Source organism: Larimichthys crocea, chromosome VI (genome assembly GCF_000972845.2).
Source record: "Larimichthys crocea isolate SSNF chromosome VI, L_crocea_2.0, whole genome shotgun sequence".
In the NCBI taxonomy this organism is placed as follows: Eukaryota; Metazoa; Chordata; class Actinopteri; family Sciaenidae; genus Larimichthys; species Larimichthys crocea.
The window spans coordinates 1,203,912-1,224,774 of NC_040016.1; the positions used below are offsets into that span (position 1 = coordinate 1,203,912).

The 20,863-nt window shown below is 41.3% G+C and overlaps 1 protein-coding gene across 6 annotated transcripts in view; it reads right to left on the reverse strand.

Annotated features, from left to right (window-relative positions):
• The window catches only part of LOC104937657 (histone deacetylase 7), a 38,520-nt gene that overhangs the window by 5,701 nt on the left and 11,956 nt on the right, over nt 1–20,863 (reverse strand). For 3 of the 6 annotated variants that reach the window (XM_010754052.3, XM_010753976.3, XM_019267637.2), the window contains exons 2-21: nt 16,992–17,164; nt 16,430–16,517; nt 15,820–15,934; nt 15,586–15,665; nt 14,629–14,742; nt 14,225–14,313; nt 13,498–13,596; nt 12,834–12,987; nt 11,311–11,546; nt 10,896–11,138; nt 10,077–10,275; nt 9,786–9,919; nt 9,557–9,677; nt 9,387–9,436; nt 8,197–8,304; nt 7,880–7,935; nt 6,655–6,742; nt 5,889–6,008; nt 3,266–3,363; nt 114–232 (exon numbers count right to left, since the gene is read on the reverse strand). In XM_010754052.3, coding sequence (XP_010752354.2) covers nt 114–232; nt 3,266–3,363; nt 5,889–6,008; nt 6,655–6,742; nt 7,880–7,935; nt 8,197–8,304; nt 9,387–9,436; nt 9,557–9,677; nt 9,786–9,919; nt 10,077–10,275; nt 10,896–11,138; nt 11,311–11,546; nt 12,834–12,987; nt 13,498–13,596; nt 14,225–14,313; nt 14,629–14,742; nt 15,586–15,665; nt 15,820–15,934; nt 16,430–16,517; nt 16,992–17,164 — 2,484 coding nt within the window. The other 3 variants (XM_027279207.1, XM_019267636.2, XM_019267639.2) reach the window with 3 other exon arrangements.

Below are 20,863 nucleotides of genomic sequence, written 5' to 3' on the forward strand. Positions count from 1 at the left end.
AGATATGTATGATTAGGTAATTTGTGTGATGTTAACTATATCTATATCTGTGACTGACAGTATGTTAACAGGAATGTGTGCTGCATGTGAATAAGCGGCTGCTTGGAGCTTACACTTGGCTGTGACCTTGTAGCCTCCCAGTGATGACGAATGTCCTTCGACGGCATCAAAGCCAGCTGACACGAGCACCACATCAGGGGAAAACTCGTGCGCAATGGGCATCACCACGGCTCTGCAGGAGGAAGAGAGGAAACAACATGCTGCTATCGTGCGTTGCATTCATTCAAACCCTGTGGCCTGGCTGAAATTAGACAGTACATTTGAGAAATCCTGTTTTCAACAGGTGTTCATAATTTGTGATAAAATGAGAACTTGGAACGGTGAATACTATATAACAATGCGAGAGAGGAAGTCATCATGGGATTGATTTGACATCAGGATAGACTGAAAAAGATTACTTATTGTAATTAACAGAATCTTAAGTTGCATGTAAAGTAAAAAGCTTCAAACTGCCGTCAACGCATAGTTGAGATGATTGATTTGCGCCTGGAACACTCGTACGACGAAATACTTCTTTTCTGGATTGTTAACTGCAAACATTTACTTCAGTGTAAACTCCATACAGTCAAAAATGATGAAAGATAAATTATCAAAGGCCATGTTCCAACTGCTTGATCTCTGTTCTTGATCCGCTTCTGGTAAGAGGCCAAGACTAGAAGGTGGGGTAGCTCCCAGGTGTGAATGTGTGCAACTGTTTAAATGTGAAGCAGAGCACCGCTGAAAAAAAAGGAGCATGAGCGCTCTGCAAACCTTTGCTGCACGTGTGTAAAGTTCTAAAGACAGGTTGAAGGAAAGACTAACACACAACTTTAGGCAGGTGGCAAACGCTGAATAGTTTCTGTTTTCGCGAGTGACACAAGCAGATAAAAATGAGACCTTTGACATATCTGGACTGAGACGCCCACATACTGTATGCTCTACTCAGGGGAGACCACTTTCCTCGCTTCTATGCTCTCCTCCTCACTTCCTCTCCTCTCCTGCTGCCAGTTATTTAGCAAGAGCGCACAGCCCATGCCGCGTTTGATTCTCTCGCTCTCCTTCTCTCTTACTCTCTCTCTCTCCCTCTCTCTCAGCGGCAGTTCAAAGGCGTTTGTGTGCGTCTGGTTCCTATTAGGAGCTCGTCCCTCTTCTCACGTCACTGACAGCCAGCCATCTGGGATCCATTGGGCCTAATTACGCCGCCTTTGGATTCCCTAACAATGCACCCCCCACTTCTTCTCCTCTCTTCTCCTCTCCTCCGTAGTTTGTTATTCGTCAGTAGCCACCTAGAAATGCACATGAAAATATGAGCATGCACACATACATGCTATGCACGGGCCAAAAAGAGATATACTCTTATTATCTTCCTTTAAAACGGAATGTTGCGTGTGTGCCGTGCTACCGGTGATTAGACTGAACTACAATTGTAACCACCTTAGTAATCCTCCACACATACACACACACACACACTACGTCATGACACTTCTTTTGATTGTACTGGAGTTCTACCGCCACTCTTGACCACAATATTTCCCCTGTCACTAACACACACCCAAAAACAGAGACACATCATCAACAACCGCACTCTGGCTAGTTTTCTGTTCCATCCTGGAGAGAAACACACAGTCTGGAACACCCTGTCGTCTAAATCATGTATTCAAATTGAATTACACAACTGGCACCAGACTAGATACTTAATTGCATAAGCATGAATTCATGATGCATTAAATTATGTCTGTATAGCGTGTTATGCATTTATTCGCACCAGTTAATCCACCGAATGGTGGCAAAGTCCACTGAAAAATGATTCAAAACTTTGTGTGTGTAGTGTGTGTTTTTACAGAAAGTGGATTTTTGTTTTTGCCTTAATTAGATAGTTGACAGTGGGTGTAAATATGGGGTTGTTCCCCACGGTGACAAAGGTCTTTGGCCGGATATGCACCCCGGACATCAGAGCTACATGGTATGTGCCTCAAACCACTGGACCACCAGGACATTCCTGCTCCACAGAGCTTTGATACAGGGCAAAGTTTCTAGGGGTAACACACAATACGGTACAGTACTACAGTGTGGTTAAGTGAGGAAGTTTTACACATGAAAACATTTGCCATTTCCCAAACTGGATGAAAAATACCAAAACCAGACGCCTGCTCAGGAAAAGACCAGTTGTTTCTTAATTAGCATCCAGAGCTCCAGTAAACACTGGACTTAGTGTTTCCGAGCCTGCCTATTGGCTCTATGGATTTTTTACCAGTATGGGTTAGCTCATTAGCATCTTTCCTTTGACGAGGCGCCCACCCACTGTGTCTGCTGCATGCAGAACCATGTAGAGCTCACATGGTTCTGGTGGTGAGCCAGTAATGCTGACAGAAACACTCTGAGTTCATTACAGTGTAGAGCAGAACCATACTATATTCATTCAGGAAAAAATGACTTGAAAGAAATGAGGAAAGGTGTGTTGCAATAGTGCAGGGTTTTAGCTGAACAATTGATGGAGTTATATCAATCTATATTAATGTACCTCTAATACAAATTGATTTAAATTAGTAATCAGATATGAAACCTGCTTGAAATACTACAGTGAACAAGTTCTAACATTACGGTATATAAATGCATGATTATATCGAGTGTTGCCTTCTAGTGCAGATAGGCGTTCTGACCTCTACAATTTGAGAATGGCATTCAACCAGGAGGAGAAAAATAATTGCTCATTGTTATTGTCCTTCTGGCGCACACACTTGTCATTCACAGTGGTGAACAAAAATTATTATTATTCCTCTTAAAAAATAAGAGGTGTTTTTTTATTATTATTATTTACTAGTGCATACCTTAGGGGTTTGTGAATATCTACCTTAACAATAATGTAATGCAACTGATTGAAAGCTGATTAGAAAATAATAATTTTGTGTGGGAGAGAAGAGTCTTTGTATTTAGTTGGACTGAAATTGGCATGTTTGCCGGGTGCATTTGTGTTGTCAGGTTTCAATACATGAACGTTTTAAGTGCGCAACACAAAAGCTTTCTAGTGTTGGAGACACTTGCAATATGCAAAACTGTTGTTGTAAAAGGGATAATGTCAAAAGGCTGCTGTTCAGCAGATGACTCAGCAGAGCTCCACACCGCTTCCAATTAGAATAACCTGAATGCATCAACATAGAAATATTACAAGCAACACTAGATGCAACTTTAATGTGACTCTGAAAAACAAGTTGATTTTATTCTTTACCTGAAGGCAGCCAGGTACTCTGCATCACCCATGGGAGGGTTCAAACCCCCTGTCCATCCTACGTTCACATTGAAGCCCTCGCCTGCACCTGCACCCACCTGAATGAAGGGAGAGAGAGAGAGAGTGAGACTAAGAGAGAGAAAGAATCTCTGTGAATGTCAAGAAAGTTAACGAGTCCCTGAAGGTTGAGAAACTATGTGACAATGACAGATTTGTGTCAAATGTTCACAAAATCAACACGGCTGTTGCAAAACCTTGCATTGCAGCAATTGAGGAAAAGTGACTGAATCTCTTTAAGGCAACACCAGGGAGTGATTATGATTCCTAAATGAAAGACGGATGGCTATTAATTCAACACCCCTGTCCCTCCATTTTGATTTTGATACAATTTGTCAAATGGCCTTATAAATCACTCTGAGCCACAACAGAGCTACACCCGTTTATGATTCCCAAGCTTAAGGCTGCAGCTATACTGGGAAACATTTCACATTTGGCAAACACTGACTGATATACATAAAAACAATGCATAACAATCACATTCTGTATGTTGTAAAATGTTCTATTTATGTGCTAATAACATATTGTTTGTATATAATTGTACTGTATGGAAGCTTAGTAGTTTTTTGATATGACATGTCAAATACAACTTACATGGTATACTGCTCATATCACATAATGTAAATGATTTAAGTGGTGGATTTTAGCTGTCTTGAGATTGACGTGTACTCCCAGAATGCCAGGCAGAGTTGATGGAGGTTCTCTCAGTTTGACCTCACATATTTGGGGCAGAGAGTGAACTGAGGCCCGGGTCTTGGAAAGAAGGTTTAAAGATTCCTGCCTCTCTCTTTGTAGTCCTGCTAGCAGCCATTTAGCTGTTCTCTAAGCCCTTCACCATCAGTCAATGTGTCAGTTTGAGGGCAGAATGAGGAGGTTGATTGACATACTCTTGGCAACAAGGCGTGGTAATTTCCTTTGTGTGTGTGTGTGTGTGTGTATAAATGTGTGTGTGTATGGGTGTGAGAGGATGTTTGAAAGAATGCTGATGAGCATCGCAGAGCGTCTGTCTCCATTCTTCTCTCAGTGGACGGGATGTTCACAGGGCAAACGAAAAACACATGAGGCCTCCTGTCCCTTGCCAACTAGTAATGTACCCGCATGCATGCGCGCGTGCATATGGACGCACACACACACACACACACAATTCCTGCTATTGCTCCAAGTCTCTTGCACTCCTCTCTGTCCTTTTTCTTTCTTTCATGTTTCAAGAGTTGCTGGACTGGATTAGGCCTTCGCTGGTTTCTGTGTGGTACTCGGCACTCTCTGTTATGGCTATGACATCACACCCCTACCCCATGGTGTGTTATATACCTACACGGGGGACAGCGAGACTCCAGAGGTTTACCACACAGCTCAACAGAGGTTGAGGGGCCACTTAAGGCAAAGCCACATCCAAGCCAGCAGAGCGTTTTATGTACCGTCCCTCATTGGGGGATTTTATGGGAAAACATTGACTTTTTTATCCTCATTATTGTGGGGGAAGGATGGGAGAGTAAGATCAGGGGAGGTGGGGGGACTGAATGGATGGTGAATGCCACCGTGGGTTGGGGTCAATTCATCTGACTGGGAATAGTCATCACACTTGGTTTCTGGCAAGACCGCAGGCAGAATTCATAGGCATCTCAATTTCCTGTATTCAAACATAGGCATGCAATCCGACTGTACACATCCTGTTGTGAAGTTCCAACATCCAAAGCCCTGAAGTTTATTAAATAAACTAGAGCAAGGGAAACAAATCTACAGTGGATATACAAAATCAAGTGATGGGCTTATGGTGAGTTCACTAGATGAACACATTTGCAAAGGGGAGACAATGACGTAACTCATAAACATGACATTTGGAAACATCATGTTGAATAAAAGTTCTCGTGCAGATAAAGACGATGCAAGAATGACATTGGACAAAAGCCAATATGATATTGTAAATTGCATTTTAAGTTATTTATGAAAATGATATTCTGAATGATTAAAAGATTAAATTCAAAGAAAAGCACATTGTGTTCAGATTTGTATTGTAACCAGCTCATTACATGCACATGATCATATCACATGCACATGCTTAGATTTCAGGAGTATAACTAAAATATGTTTGATCTCATTGTGACAGCTCCAGCTGGTCGTAGACAAAATAATCCTATATCCACTCTAACCTGTTTCATTTTTTTTCCCTGTGCAGTGCTGACTCGGCGACCATGAATATCAGTCATCATGACCAAATTGCGGTTGTAATTGGGGCTTTAAATCATGCAGATTATTCCTGAAATGATTGTTACAATAATCTTTCCTGTTTTGACAAGTATATGCGAAACACAAGGCTCTTGGGTTGCCTAATGTCCCACTGGAATCACATAATCACAGCAGAAGTCAAAGTCTAATAAAAAATGGCTGTCTTATATATGTATAGTTCACTCAGATCTACTCTATAAAGAGAACCTGTGTTAGTTATAGTGTTCGCAAGAATTTAGGTACATGCAGAGACACACAAACACAAGCAAACAACCAGACATCACCATGACGACATAAACAAAAGCAGAAAAACACAGCACTGCTGTGGAAGACTACCTACCTCACTGGGATGTCCACTACCGGGAAAGAAGTTTCCATCGTCAAAGCGATGTAGAGAGATGTACAGCACACTCGGGTCATTGTAGAAGGCTTCCTGGGTGCCGTTGCCATGGTGAATGTCCTGGATAATGATTGGATGACAGTTTAGGAGGTCGAAGCAGGTATTTCACACATATTTACAACATATTTGTTGAAAACTATCAAATCACAATCACGTAAGAACTTCATCGCTCCTATTATGATATACATGTTAAACATAAAACAGGGTCTGTAAAAGCTGCAAGACTTTGCCTGTCGATGGCAAGTGTGTTTTAATCCTAAAACCTTTTTGATGAAGCAGGTAGTAATTAGTGTTTGTGTATGTCATACAGCGCAGTGAGTGTAAAGAGATGGTGCAGGCTCATGTATACACACATGGTGAACAGAGACGACCACCTGGCTGCGGATCAATATCTGCATGTGTGTGTGTAGGTGCGTGTTCATATTACTGCGTGTCGGTTCTAAGTAAATGTGACAGTTCAGATCACACATGGAGACCAGAGATAAGAGATAAGAGATACTTTATCGTCCCTGAGGGGATATTTGGCTTTGGCATAACAGTACAATTAGCTAAATGATAAATAGGAGCGCTACTGTCAAGCACTGCTCTGCTTCTGGGACTTCGTCTATGCCCATGATACATTTGTGTGCCTGTGCATGTGTGTTTTTGTCTGTTTATTCTTCTCCATGTGGGGACCAGTGATGCTCGTCATGTGGTGGGTCCTCACCCAGTCCACGATGAGGATCTTGCTGACGTTGAGTTTGTGTTGGAGCTGTTTGGCAGCGATGGCAACAGAGTTGAAGAAACAGAAGCCCCTGTGGACAAACAGACAGGAAGAAAGGCAGCCACATGTGTTCATCAGGACATCTTCAGTAAATTAATATCATAGAATCACCATATGGTCCTTAGGAACCTCTAAGACATGTCTCTAGTGCTGTGGCGTCCTGTGGTGACTATTCGGTCCAGGTTGTGACAATAACAGCACTGACTCTATTGTGCAAGTCATACAGAGAAACTCCTGCCAGACGAACATTTATTGCAAATATTTGAGAAATGAGGATGTTTCATTTCAAGTTGTTTTTGTATTCCATCTTCCACTGCTGACAAATAAAAATGGCTCCTCACATTATGCTGATTCTAAACTTTTGCACTCCTGAGAAATGCAGAACCCACAAATTTTGTGACAAACAGAAAACCAAGCTTATCATGAAAATTCACTTCGCATTCCAAATGATAACAGTGTGAATTTCTGGCAGGACGTGTTTGATGATTTCAGAGAAATGAACTCACAACTTGGCGCAGCAGTTCCCTCAACACTCACTGTCTACAGTAAAGGTATGCAAAAAAGTGTTGATGTATGAAAAACAATGGAGGAATGTTGGAAGTGGCAGTGTCAGCACGGGTCGTAAACTGTGAGCGCTTTTGTGCGTGTGTGTGTAGACGGTATATCATATACACTGTCCAAACTGCTCATCAAGAAAAGTCATTATCATCCCATAAATAACCAGTGACAAGCACTGCTGAGCACACACACAGTCCCAGCTGAATGTGGTTACTTGGCTAATGTCTCCTATCAAAGACACAAATCCATGCACACAAACTCAGTGTGCACACACACACACACACACACACAATGTGTCTTGAAAGTTTAAAAGAAACTGAGCGGAGGAGGTAGTTTGCCTCGGGCATCAGCCAGGTAACACACATCACACTCAGACACACACATGCGCACGCACGCACACACACACACACACTCCCTCTCTCTCTCTTTCTCAGAAGTGTAGCTGATCTGTAATAAATCCTTTGAAACACTTTGCAGAGACCTCCTGGCTCCTGGTATGTATGTGTATGTATGTGTGTGTGTGTGTGTGTGTGTGTGTGTGTGTGTGTGTGTGTGTGTGTGTGTGTGTGTGTGTGTGTGTGTGTGTGTGTGTGTGTGCTGCTGTACTTACAGCGGGGAGGAGTGGTTGGCATGGTGTCCAGGGGGCCTCACCACTGCAAAGCCATTCTGTGAGAGGAGAGCGAAAACTTTAACACCTTGCTGCTTTTATTGGCCATGACCACAGTTCAGATCTTTTAAGTTCTGCCTGGTTATCCTGCTGTATATACTGTATGTTAAACACTGCAGACAAGAGCTAAGGGAGCTTCCAAAGCTCTACTGTATATAATGATGTTTACCCATAACCTGCTTCACTGCAGCTCTTAAATCTCTGAGAAGACACATAGTATTTACTGTAATACAGTATTTAAAGCATTTGCTAAGACACACCTTCAGCTCTCCTTGTGCCACCTTTAGTGCCAGGTCAGTGACGCATCCTGCAGCAATGCGGGAAGCCGCTGATGTGTGAAGTTCATTCCAGATTGTATCTATATCTACCTGTTAGGGAAAACAGTGATAAGACACGTAAAGTCAGTTTAAAAGTCAGCCACAGATGTTAACTAAAGAAATAACTTTCCTTTTTGTGTTTCAGACCCATCAGTAACATTTCATTTAGTCGAGCTGCTGTGGGCCAGTAGGGAGTCCACATTGAACAGTTCTGTCTATGAGGATTTACAAACTAATCAGAACACATAAAGTTTACTATGTGCTTCCTTTATTTGGAAATGAATCGTTTTAATTAATCTATTCTTACAGTGCACTGTGTTCTTGTAGTGTATTTAAAAAAAGAGAAATGTGACGTGGTCCTTGAATTTCCGTGGATACTAATGATTGTTGTTGAGCGTCTTATTTTGTTCACATCCGATTTCTTTGTTGCATCAGTTCTCTCTGTAAACTCCATCTTGTGTTTCACTCCTTGTTTTAAGACTCACATTGGTGGTGTGCTGCGGTGGAACAATGAAATCAGAGGAATTTCTTTTATCACAGACTTTGCCATCTTGTTCCAATCACCCCTCTTCACCAGAGCAGCCAAGGCCCGGAAATCCAGTCAGATCAGTCGTCTTATCAACTGACACCCTGCCCCCTTCTTTTTTTCCCCTACCTCCTCTCCTCTCCTCTCCTCTCCTCTCCTCTCCTCTCCTCCATGCGTCACAACAGTTTCTCATTGCATTATTATCTGTGTTGAGTCACATCAGAGAAGAAAACATCTTCATGGTCCATTGTTAAACTCCATCTGCTACCATACCTTCATATTTCATCTTCTTTTTCTTCTTTTGTATTCTTATTCCCTGCTTTACTGCCACGCACCCGTTCAAGCTGCAGTCTCCATGTGTACCCTCTTTCTTCCTTTTTTTTTTCACATCTCACCCTTGTACAGCCTTGTGATTTCTGATTGTTTTTCAAACTTATCTTAGCCAAACACAATAGCATTAGCAATTTGTAGTAATATTAGTTTAATTGCGTAATGAGGCATAATCAGCCATGTAATGTTTGCTGTTCAGTAATGCAATTAGATAAATGGAAAGATTCCCACATGACTTGTGTTTTAAAGAGGTCTGTGATGTGTGTGAGGCACTCACCCCAACTCCTCCACATGGTAACATCACAAAAATCTGTTGGGATATGATTCCTGCAAGAGATCATTTCATCAACATCAACTGTCATGGACGTTTATTTTATTATGATTATGATTACTATTGTTATTAAGTAATATTAGGATTTTTTTACAGTATATTATTACTGATATTACCAGCCAGCTTGCGGTTGTCCAGCTTGAGGCGGTTGAGCGGGTTGGTGCCGAACAGAAGCACATGTTTCTCTGAATGGACTGACTGCAACTCTTCAAGAGTGGCCTTCCTACTGCGGATACGCTACACACAAACACACACAAAAAAATATATAGTGCATATAATACTGACTAGCATACATCTGCTGGTAAGTGTAATGTGTGTGTCTGTGTGTATGTGTGTGTGCCATACCTCACACTGGCTCCTGAGACCTCTTTCATGTAGTCTGGACCAGATGCTCTGAACCCTCCCAGCATGCTCAGGGTGGCGGCTGTTGTCCCCACAGGTACACTGGTGCTTCTGCATCTGAGCGTCATAAACCAGACCTAGATACACACAAACACATGTTTAATCTTGACCTGATTTTTCTTTATCAGTATTTCATGATCCAATCATACATGAATTGTAACTACAATATGTCACCCGGTAGTGGGATTAAGGGCTTCTTTTAATATTTTCCTGATCAAAAAATGTTTTCCTTACCTGTGGTGAAATGTAGCTGGGTGTCTGCAGCAGGGCTGGACAGAGACAGAGAAGGTATGGTGGTGGGTGGATGTGGAGGAGGAGGCAGGGAGGTGGAGGCTGGGGAGGACTGGGTCCGAACCAGAGGTTGGTGAGGCCAAATTAGGGCAGATACACCCGGGGGGTCCAGATAGAGACTTGGCCTAAGGATCAACTGCCTCTGTGGTTCCCAGGGCAGTGGGTGAAGTGGAGAACAGGGAATGAAAGAGCATTTTTTAGCAGCAACACATGGCAAAGGGCTAACGGGTCTAAAATTCCACATACTCATAAGTCAAACGCCTCTCAGTAGTACACTGTAACTACTCATTATTTGGTCAATTTAATATTGGTTGTCTAGAACAAGCAACTGATGAAGAAAATTTAGCATTGCCAAGCATGCTGCCACAAAACTGTAACTCTCACTCTTTTCATGTATTGTATACAGTAAATAAAGCTACAGCGCCCCCTGATGTTGTAAAACATAAATGATTGTGCATAAGAACAAGGGATGCAAATTTTTTCCTTCATCATTAGTCACAGGATAAATAATGTATTCAATTAAAAACTAAATAAACTCAGGGTGTCGATTAGGTCAGTTGGTAGAGCGTCCTCCGCATGTACAAAGGCTCAGTCCAGGGTTCGAATCTGACCCAGGCCCTTTGCTACATGTCATTTCCCCTGTCTCTCTCTCCCCACATTCCTGTCACTTTTCAGCTGTCTCTGTCCAATAAATTTGAAAAGGCCAAAAAAAATATCTAAAAAAAAACCCGAAATAAAGTTAATTGTCCTGCAATTTAATACCTGACTGAGGGAATGTGAGGCCTCGATCAAGCTCTCCCGAGAGGAGGTAGTGGACTCTGTGTCGTAAACTGAGTCGGAGCTGGCAGTGCTCTGTCTCCTGCGGTAGTTGTCCTCACACACTGAGCCTGGTTCTGAGCTACACACAGACCCTGGCCCTGAGCCAGATCCTGATCCGATCTCCTCCAGGTCCATGTCTTCCGATGGGATCTGTGTCAGACGAGGCTTCTCAATGGACTTGCTTGTCTAATATAAAGTATACGTTTTACAGTGTTACAGTTGATGATGGTCTCTTTAACATGCATTTGTATACAACTGATATTAACTCATGATTTCTACTTCTATTAGTGCTAGTTCTATTTCTATTAGTGCTAGTTTGTTTATGTGTGTGCTTGTATCTATGTCTTCCTCCTCTCACCTTGCTCAGGTGTGCATTCTGCTTGAACCTCTCCGGCCCGCTCTTGTGGTAAAGCTGAGGCAGGTGGTGCTGGGTGTGTGAGTGATGACTAGCATGCAGAGTAAGGGGTGAATGGCTGTAGGGTGGAGGCTCTGAACGTGTTCGCTCCAGGGGTCTGTGGGAGGACAAGGTGACCACACCTTCCCTTCTGGACAGATGAGGCTGCTGCTGCAGAGGAACGGAGCTCAAACCATGAACTGCAGAGAGGAAGAGAGAGAGAGAGGAGTTTATTAATAAAGATGAGGGCAGACAGAAGGAGAGGAGGCAGGAAGGGAAACTCTGATATGATAATGTTGTTTACGTTTACACCTGAATTTCTGTTAGCAGAACTGCATCACTCTCAAGTGCCCAGTAGGGGGCACCCTTGTGCTCTTTATAATATTCAGGCAAATGAAATATAGCACAAGACAGAGGACATAAACATTCCTCCAGGCTCTGATTTAAAATGAAGAGAGCATTTTTACAGCAGACATTTTGACTCGTTTTAAAAGAAGTGCAGGTGTTACTCGTGACGTTAATGATGGGAGGGACCCTGAACTTTCACACCTACATGGAATGTGGTCATTATTGATTAGACCTGTGTCTTTCCTGCTTAAACAAGTCAACTGAACATACCATCACAAATGCACATATAATACTTAAAGATTCATTCACTTTTAATTTATACATCAAATATTAATCAGACTGCTTATAAACAAACTCTGCTCACTGTGTTTGGCACCTGAAGAGAACTTAAGAAGGCTATCGATTGTCCAAACTACTCCACTAACAAACTTCCACTGCTACATTTCATCACTTCCTGATTACAGACAACAAAATAAAAGCTTACATTTAGAGTTTCTTGATTTTGACTCCTGTCCAATGATATTAAACCAGGTTGGTATCAAAGGTCGTAGAATAGTGAAAAGGGAATTCTTTGTCTCAAATCCTCAAAAGCACGGTAGGGTGGTAGTAAGGGGGGTGCAGTAGGGTGCAAGTAAGTGTGTGTGTGGTAAACACATAAGGTGTAGAATTAAAATGGCAACAAAAGAAATAACTCATTATACATATGGTAATGTATTCAAATACAATATAATACCCACCATTGTTACACCGTCATTCTGTTCGAAACTGGTTCTCAATACGTGTTAAGAAACTTTTTGTGCACTAGCACCGTGAGCACACTTTTTAATTCTCCTTTGTGTGCCCTGGACTTTTTTATTTTTATTGTTGTGTAATTGAAAGAGGTATTGAGTATCATTTTTTAGTTTAAGTTAAAACAGAAGCAATTGATGTGTCCAAAAAGACACATTTCAATGTTTGCAGTGCGTGAAATGGAAGTGTAACAGTAACACAGTACACTGTACCAGTGGACATTTGGATGGCAGGACTAACCCTGCCATCTCTGACATTCTACAAATGTGTGCACTATCCAAATACATATGTGTGAATATTGACATTTTTGTGTTTCTACTGCACAATACATTTACAGTTACACAACTCACGAGAGACAAGTTGGGAGTGCACCAGTCCGGTATGTGGTTCCAGTATGAGAACAGGCTGCAGGTGCTGGCCCGAGGCTGGATTGCTGCCTTCTAGAGGCAGGTAGACCTGATGCAGGGCAGATACTGCCAATGGCCTTGCTACCCGGAGGTCAGCCTGGAGGAAGAGGACAGAAAAGAGGAGATGATGCACAGAAATGCTGGAGGGGTTACTCAGAACTAGGGAAACCCTTGTCAGCTGGTTGCAGCTTAACAAAAATGAGCAAAATGGAGAGTTAGTACATCAGCCAAGGGCTTAATGGGCTGTTTGCAATCTATTGAGATTGATCAAAAAACACATTAACAATGTCATGAAGCAAGTAAACTACCACATGGCTGATTTACTTGATATGAAAGTACCACAGAGATCAAGATGGAAGTGAAACCTTGAATATACCACATTTCTATTCTATTCAAAGTGCTGAAGTGTGCAGACACTATTTAAGACATTCAGCGTAAGATAAATGTGTATCTATGTGAGCCGTAAATTCACTTTTCTTTTCCTCCTGTTTGCATCCATGTGTTTGACATATGATTCAGGAACTTGTTTGTAGTTATTGTTATGAAATGAAACATCAAGAGTAAATGTTGATCCTGAAGGGAACCCCAGAAGTTATTGTTTACTCACATGTGCGGGAAGTCCAGCAGTGATGTTGGGCATGGCTGTGGGGTTGGGAGGCATGGTGTAATGAGCCAAATTGCCATTCTTCAGCAGCAACCTCTGTGCCTAAGCAAGACATTCATTATAGACATTATCCGTACAGACAATCACACACAAATTATCTCATATTCCAACATGAAAACATGAAAACACACAACATTTACATAATAAAATTTAACTTGTCTCCTTAGCGACATGTATTGGGAGGAACGAGCTGAGCTTAAGCTTCCCCACAAGTGATAAAAACCCACACTACTGTTGTAACCAGCCAGGAAAATCATGTAAGTAGTCAATAGAAAGCTGATTTATATTAATGTTTTAATTAGATGAGGAGTGATCAAGTAACATGTATTTGTACATTGGACCATCTGGCCTTCTCAGATTTCTCTGTTTAAAGCATTGGGCACCATTAGTGTACTGCATTTGGCACCTAATTAACATTTAACTGTTCGGAAAAACCCTAGTGACATTTGCATCATCATACACTAAGTAGGACAATACAAATAGACAAAAAATATTTTATGAATTATTCACGATGAATATAAAACAAAAGTGCATGAAGATTCTTGTCCCATGTGTTTTGTTGATGTATGCTTAAACTAGACAATGTTCCTTAACTTGTGCACTCATTGTATGCTAATGTGTGCAGAAGTCTGCAGTCTTGCTGTAATACAAATATAATGGAAGGGCTTACCTCATGTGCCAGAGAGCCGTTATCTGAATGGAGGCTGTCATTGGGTGAGCTGCTCCCTGATGCTGGGGTGCTGCTGCTGGGTGAGGAATCTGGGTGACAGAATTAAGACACACCTATCAACTTATGATAGCCAACACTGTCAGAACAAACGTGTCCATACAGCAACAATAGATGGCTCATGATAAATCGGAAAATTAATCCACATGTGTCGGCGCAGTACGTGTTGAAGTTATGTGATTTTTGTTTCGCTAAAAACACATCTTGTGTTTGTCACCTGCTGAAAAGTACCAGAGATAGAAATGGCACAACAAAGCGACATTAGGTTAGCGATAACCAAGAGCAGTGAAAATAAAAGCAGAAGCATAACATCATGAGAATGCGCCACCTAAATGTAGATACCCTACCCAGAGTTTCTGTCCTGTGCTTGACAGCGGGAGGGGCACTGATCTTCCTCTGCAGTGGGTTTGGCCTCGTACTGATGAGCTTCTTTATCTTCCACTTCAGAGTGGGCTCAGAGACTGTACAAATATACACAAATAAATACGTGAAGAAGCGCACGCACACACACACACACACAAACACACACACACACACACACACACACACACAGTACAAAGCAATCTGCTGCACAGCTGAACAGAGCAAATACCTCATCTCTGCTCAATAGCATAAAAAAGTTCCATGTTTACATTGGTCAGGCTCTAATAAGCCCAAACAAAACAATCAATCAGTGGCTGGCTCAGAGCAGATAAAAGGCAGCTTTGTGTTGACACTGAGCCAAAAAAAGCACTCGAGGGTGTGTGTGTGTGTGTACTGGCACCTAGGGGTTCTAGGGCAACAAAAGTAAATAATGGCCTTTTGAATGGTTAGTGTACTCACAGATATGTACAGTAGGATAAAAAACACTCCCACTCTCATTCACACTGTGAGGGAGTCCTGCCCTGGACTCTCACGCAGTTCATTTTACACATACCTTAGTTAAAGTTATGTAACTGATTTAGTCTTTGTATCTTGCTGTCGCTGTTGTTTTTATGACTGTTCAGTGTCTCTCTGGCGCTGCAGGCCTTGTGCTTAATGAGTTTCCTTCGTCTCACTTGAAAAGACACTCGGGGGTACATTCATTCTCTCTCTCATTTTCCTATGCTTTAGACTTGATGTGTAACATAATGACAGTTTGCTGAGACAGTAAGAAGTATTACACTGAACAAAATATCCCACTGAGCTATGCAGTTAGATGACTTTGAGCCTAACTCATATTACACAAAGTGCGCCGCAACAGAAGAGACCTGAAATGGAAAATCACCAGTGACCTTCACAGCTTGAACCCCCATCACAGACAAAAACAACCAGAGGTATCTTACCTGTCCTGCGGAGGGCGAGGTTATTACGCTGGTCACAGGGTGTAGGCTGAGGCTTTGGGGATATGTCAGGAACCGGGAGCCTAGGTAACAAACATAATATTGGATAGACCTCATCACTCTTGCTCTATTTTTTCATTCCATCATTATTCTTGTATTAGTTTTATTAAAACATGACATATAAGAGGCCTTCTCTGCAGGAGCTTTGCAGGATTACAACAATAAAATGTCTCTCACCTGTATCCTGGTGTAGGACTGCAGTGGTTGGGAGTAACTCTGTCATGGGTGGGCTGGCTCTTCATAATTATGTGTTCCCGAAGTTTCTGCCTTACCAGAGGGCTGGCGACAGCACCTACCAGGTGATAAAATCACATCATCAGAAAAAAAGACAGGTACGGGTAGACCTACAGCCAAAAGCGAGGTTGATATTATAAAATAATGACAAAATGTTTTGATAGTGAACGGTGAAAAACATTTCTTCGCAAAGTACTATACTGCATGTATGTGAATGACTGTACTGTATGTGTATTACTGTAGTATCAAGAAGAAGTCGGGAGACAAGCAGCATCCTGAATATTTGTCACTTTCCTGTGCTCTCTTCATTTCCTCTACAAGGTAAAAACAGTGTTTCTTGAAACAAGTGTGTTTATTTGACTTTGTTTTGATATGAGTACAAATTTCCTTGGAATCTGAGAATACATCACAGTACTGTTGGAAATCCCCCTCTTTTTTTAGTGAAGTGTGCGCTATGACTCAGATGAAGAGCGCGTCAATAACCAAATGGTCTTTCAGGAAACCAACGAAAACACATTACAGTAGGGAGAAATACACTACATGTTATACTCACTCTGTTCATCCTTTTTCTTTCGTATCAGCTGTTGTAGCTCTTCTCTTTTCTCCTCCTCCATCTCCCTCTTCCTGTGCTCACTGTTATACTGAGAAGAAAGAAGTGACAAGTTGTAAACACTGATCAGACTAATCTCCTTGAGAGTTTCGCACAAAAAGAGAACTAAAAAACTAATTACTAACTATTAAACTAATTAAATATAGCACAAGAGCAGCACCTTCACCAACCAGTTCATCCATGTTTAGCATCTATCAGAATAAAGTGCTGAGATGGTGGTCTGTTTACTGTAAGCTGGCCTGCTTTTTACACATTTGTGCTGAGTATTCAACCTTTGTAAAGGCTTAAGCAGCGGGCTTGTTCTTGTGGTTGTGGCAGGAGGTCGATCTGCCTTTCACTCATGAAGCTAAATTTCGAACAGTATAAAGAGTGCTGATGATACAGAAATAAATTGTATTTCTGATTATTTAAACCGGCTGAACCCATTACATTGCTGAAGCTTTTTCCTTTATCACAGTCAACCTATAGTTGGTTCAAGAGTGTTGACACAAAAGTCTGTCCTTACCTGGGAGAACTGGGAGCAATGCTGAGGGGTAAGGGGTCCCAGAAAGAAGGGAGGGCGGGGGGCCAGCATGGCCGAATCTTGGCTTGGATGTAAGAACCTCTGGGTCACACTTAGGTCCATAGGCTGCTCTCCATGTATGGACAATGGAACCTTATTGCTGATGATCACATCCACTAGAGAAAGAGAGAGGGAGAAAATATACTATATTATATGCACTATATATAGGATATATATCTGTTACACACGTTAAAAAGCAGAGTCACCTCAGTAATATGAGAGAGTATTTCTATCTATTGTTCTTTAAGGCCTAAAGCAGACATGCTGACTGACTGTGAAGGTGCCGTTGTATTAATAAATCTAAAAAAAAACAAACAATAAAAGCCAAAATAAAATTAGTTGTTGCTCTGTTCATGGGCAAATCAATGTCAGTCCTTCTGTGTGAGTGTGGTAGTGTTATGCTACAGTAATCCCTGATTAAGAGCAGAGAAGGGGGATTTTCAAACACTGAACGGAAGTTTAAAAGGTTAAAAACTACTCTCTAAGTTTCATAGTTTTCTTTTCATCTTATTTTTGACTATTTTTCAAAGCCCAAAGATAGCTCATCAACATATTTTCAAGTATTAAATGTAGTGTCAATATCTTATTCTATCTATCTCTACAGAAAGAGTACAAGAACAATTTGAGTTTACAGCTCGTGCTTTACACAAACATGATCAAAAGTGCACTCAGTTGATTTGGCATAAAAGTATGGCCAGATGTGTACTTGTACTTGAACTCTGCACATTTACCAGTAATATTTCACTTCATTCAAGTCTTCCTGCTGCGAGTGAACTGGCCATTATCCAATGCTGCATTCAGGAAAGCAAAATAGAGGGGTGTTTGTGTGTTGAGGTTGGAGGGGCACAAAAGAAAGAAAGAATGAAGGAAACAGGGTGGGGAGTTGGATCTGAACATTGTGTGGTCAAGGCATTTGAGTCAGGTGCATCAATCTGTCATCTCCTTTCCAGGTTTTACGAAAATGAAAGAAATAAAAAGCTAAATTTAGCACAAGTGAGACAATTGAACCAAGCTTCAGTGTCCTAACTAAAGACAGATGTCTTTTTATAGGTACTGGGGAGTGCAAAAAGATTTTGGTCCTTCTATGTAATCTAAAAGCCACTGTAAAAAATATTAGAGCAACCTTACTTTCTACTGCAAATGATTTGACTGTATGATGAGTAGTATAAAATGGACATAATGGTATGACCTATACAACAATAACTTGAGGAAACATCAGCCATAAAATTTTCTCATGCCTTTTTTTTTTGTTGCACCATAACAAGACAAAGAAGTATGCAAGCTCATGTATAACTCGATACTGTTTTCACGTGTCAATGTGACTGACACCAGAAACCAATAGACATGGTGAGAAATGTTTCGGTACTGATACAAAAGTGTAGACAGATACAGTATGGAAGGAGACACCTTGCTCCCTCTAGGGTAGAGGGACAGAAGGAGGGAGGGAAGGACATGGAAATTTACTGAACCCTTATGCCTGAATGACTTCAACCCAAAATATTACTCAACATTACTCACATAATTCCTGTAAGTGGATGCTTCTTTACTGGCATACCCTGCTAAATTATGTTACTCACTGTGGACAGCACTGGCGCACAGTAACAGCTTTGCATGAACAACACTGCCTCTCATACCACAGTACATCAGAAAAGCATACTTGTATTGCAAATATACACTTGTTTGGGAAGTAATCCAGGGGTTAGATTATATGATCAAACTAACTACATTGACAAGATACACTAAGAAAGCAAAAGATCAAAATGGTAAAATAACGTAGATGCACGTACGTCTAGTAGATGGTGTTTTGAGGGCTTAGTCTTCAATGTCTACTATAAAAATGAACAATAGCTCCAGCAGAAATGGAGCATTGCGTTAAAAGGAGCCCACAACATTTCCAGAAGTTCAAGAGTCAACGATATCAGATCTAACTTTCAGTAGTGCAACAAAATGGCAAAACAAAACAAACCTCCATATACAGGCTGCACACAAGTCCCACAACATTTGCTTCTTGCAGGAGTCATACAGTAGGCTGTACGGACCCAAGTGGCGTTATTTGGCCCTCATTCCCAACAGCAAGAGAAATAATCATGTCTGTGAAGGCGTTTCGGATTAACAGAATTCCTCTAAGGAAGAAAAGACTCTCACGGTCTTATTACTGCAGGTCAAGTGAGACATTCAGTAGAACAAAAAAAAACAGGCGGGGAGTTAATAAGACTAGGACTATTTACAGTGCAAGATAATATCACACTGTTTAAGCCAAGTGGTTTCAGTTCTGCCGGCCTTCTTAATAGCCCAATGCAGAGTTCATAATAACAACACTATTTGTTCATGTGGACAGCCGTGTTTGAATTTTTTCTGCTATGTGTGGAACAGATAGAAGGGATATAAAAACCAGCTTTTATGTGAAAACTAAAACACAGGATGACAAGCCACTTGTAAAAATCATGGCTGCTGTTTACACACTTCTTGCGCTGCACGGTGTCTCGCTGGAATCCTACCTTGGCAGGTAACTCAAGGATGCCAAGAAATGTCTGACAAAAGATAATCTCAGAGAATGAGAAATATTCCAGTTTTACTTTCAGTTAGTAACAATACGTTACTCTAGAAGTTGTCAGGGCTTGTTTCAGAGAGATTTGCATTAGTTTTACTGTTCTTACTGTACTAAAAATAGGGGAAAGGTGAAACAGGAAGTACCTGTTACAGCAGAACAGTACAAATCATCAGAAGAAGGACTGTGTGTTTCAATATATTTTAAACAATCACCGGAGCAGTGGGGATGACGGTGGTGGCAGGGACACACATAATCTGCATGCGCTTTTTCATACACAAACACACTCGATTACCAAACAAGTCAGCTCCCCTGAGAGAAAGGAAATGATCAGGAAGTCAGTCTTACTGAACAGAAAAGAAACACCTGCGGTATTTACCCTAAAAAAACAGCGAAGACCAAGCCGCAGCAACCATACGTCTCTTTTTTTTTTTTTTAAGATGCGACACTACACGTCTTCCCAGAGACACATGGTCTACAGTAACTGACTTGTATTTACTTTGTTTAATGAAGCCAGGTTCTGTGCTGATACTGAAGCTGTGGCAGACTCACAGTGTTATATGACTGGACACAAAACCAGCTTGGTCACCACATGATACATTCAAAAAGCCAAATAAGCTTTATTCCAACCTGATCCTTAAAGATTTCAAAAGCACCTGAATACTTCTTATCATCTTAACAGACATTTACAGTACGCACTTGTTTCAACATCACATCATGACAAGAGGAATTTGCTATTGTGCATGTATTTTTAGCCAGCATTGTTTTCCACGGTCTGCTGTTCATCAACTGTGCTCTAAAAATGCAAGATACATATTTGAAAACTGAAAAGAAATGCTATTTATAAGATAAAATCTGGAACATTTCAAAAATAAGGAGAACTGCATCTAGATAAGATCTGTGTGCGTGCTTCTGTCTCTCTCATTTGAGCATTGCGGTGCTAAAAATAGGCAGGAGACAAACTTCTGGTTTCTGTAATAGCATATTCGTTTCACAACCATCATCCTCTTTCTGTGGGCCTTCTGCAGCAACACATTGAAGCACATACACCTGCACACACGCATAGGCTTTACTGGTGCACGTACACACACACATACATACAGTCACACAGAAACAGTGACTTCCTGTTTCTAAAGTTAGTCTGTACCATAACATCCTCTTAGTTCATTTAAGCAAGAAGAAGCTGCTATTTTAGTTGAAGGGCTTCATTGGCTCTTTTCTGCAGCTTGAGAGTTACAGATGTCTTTCAGCGGTATTTATATCCACA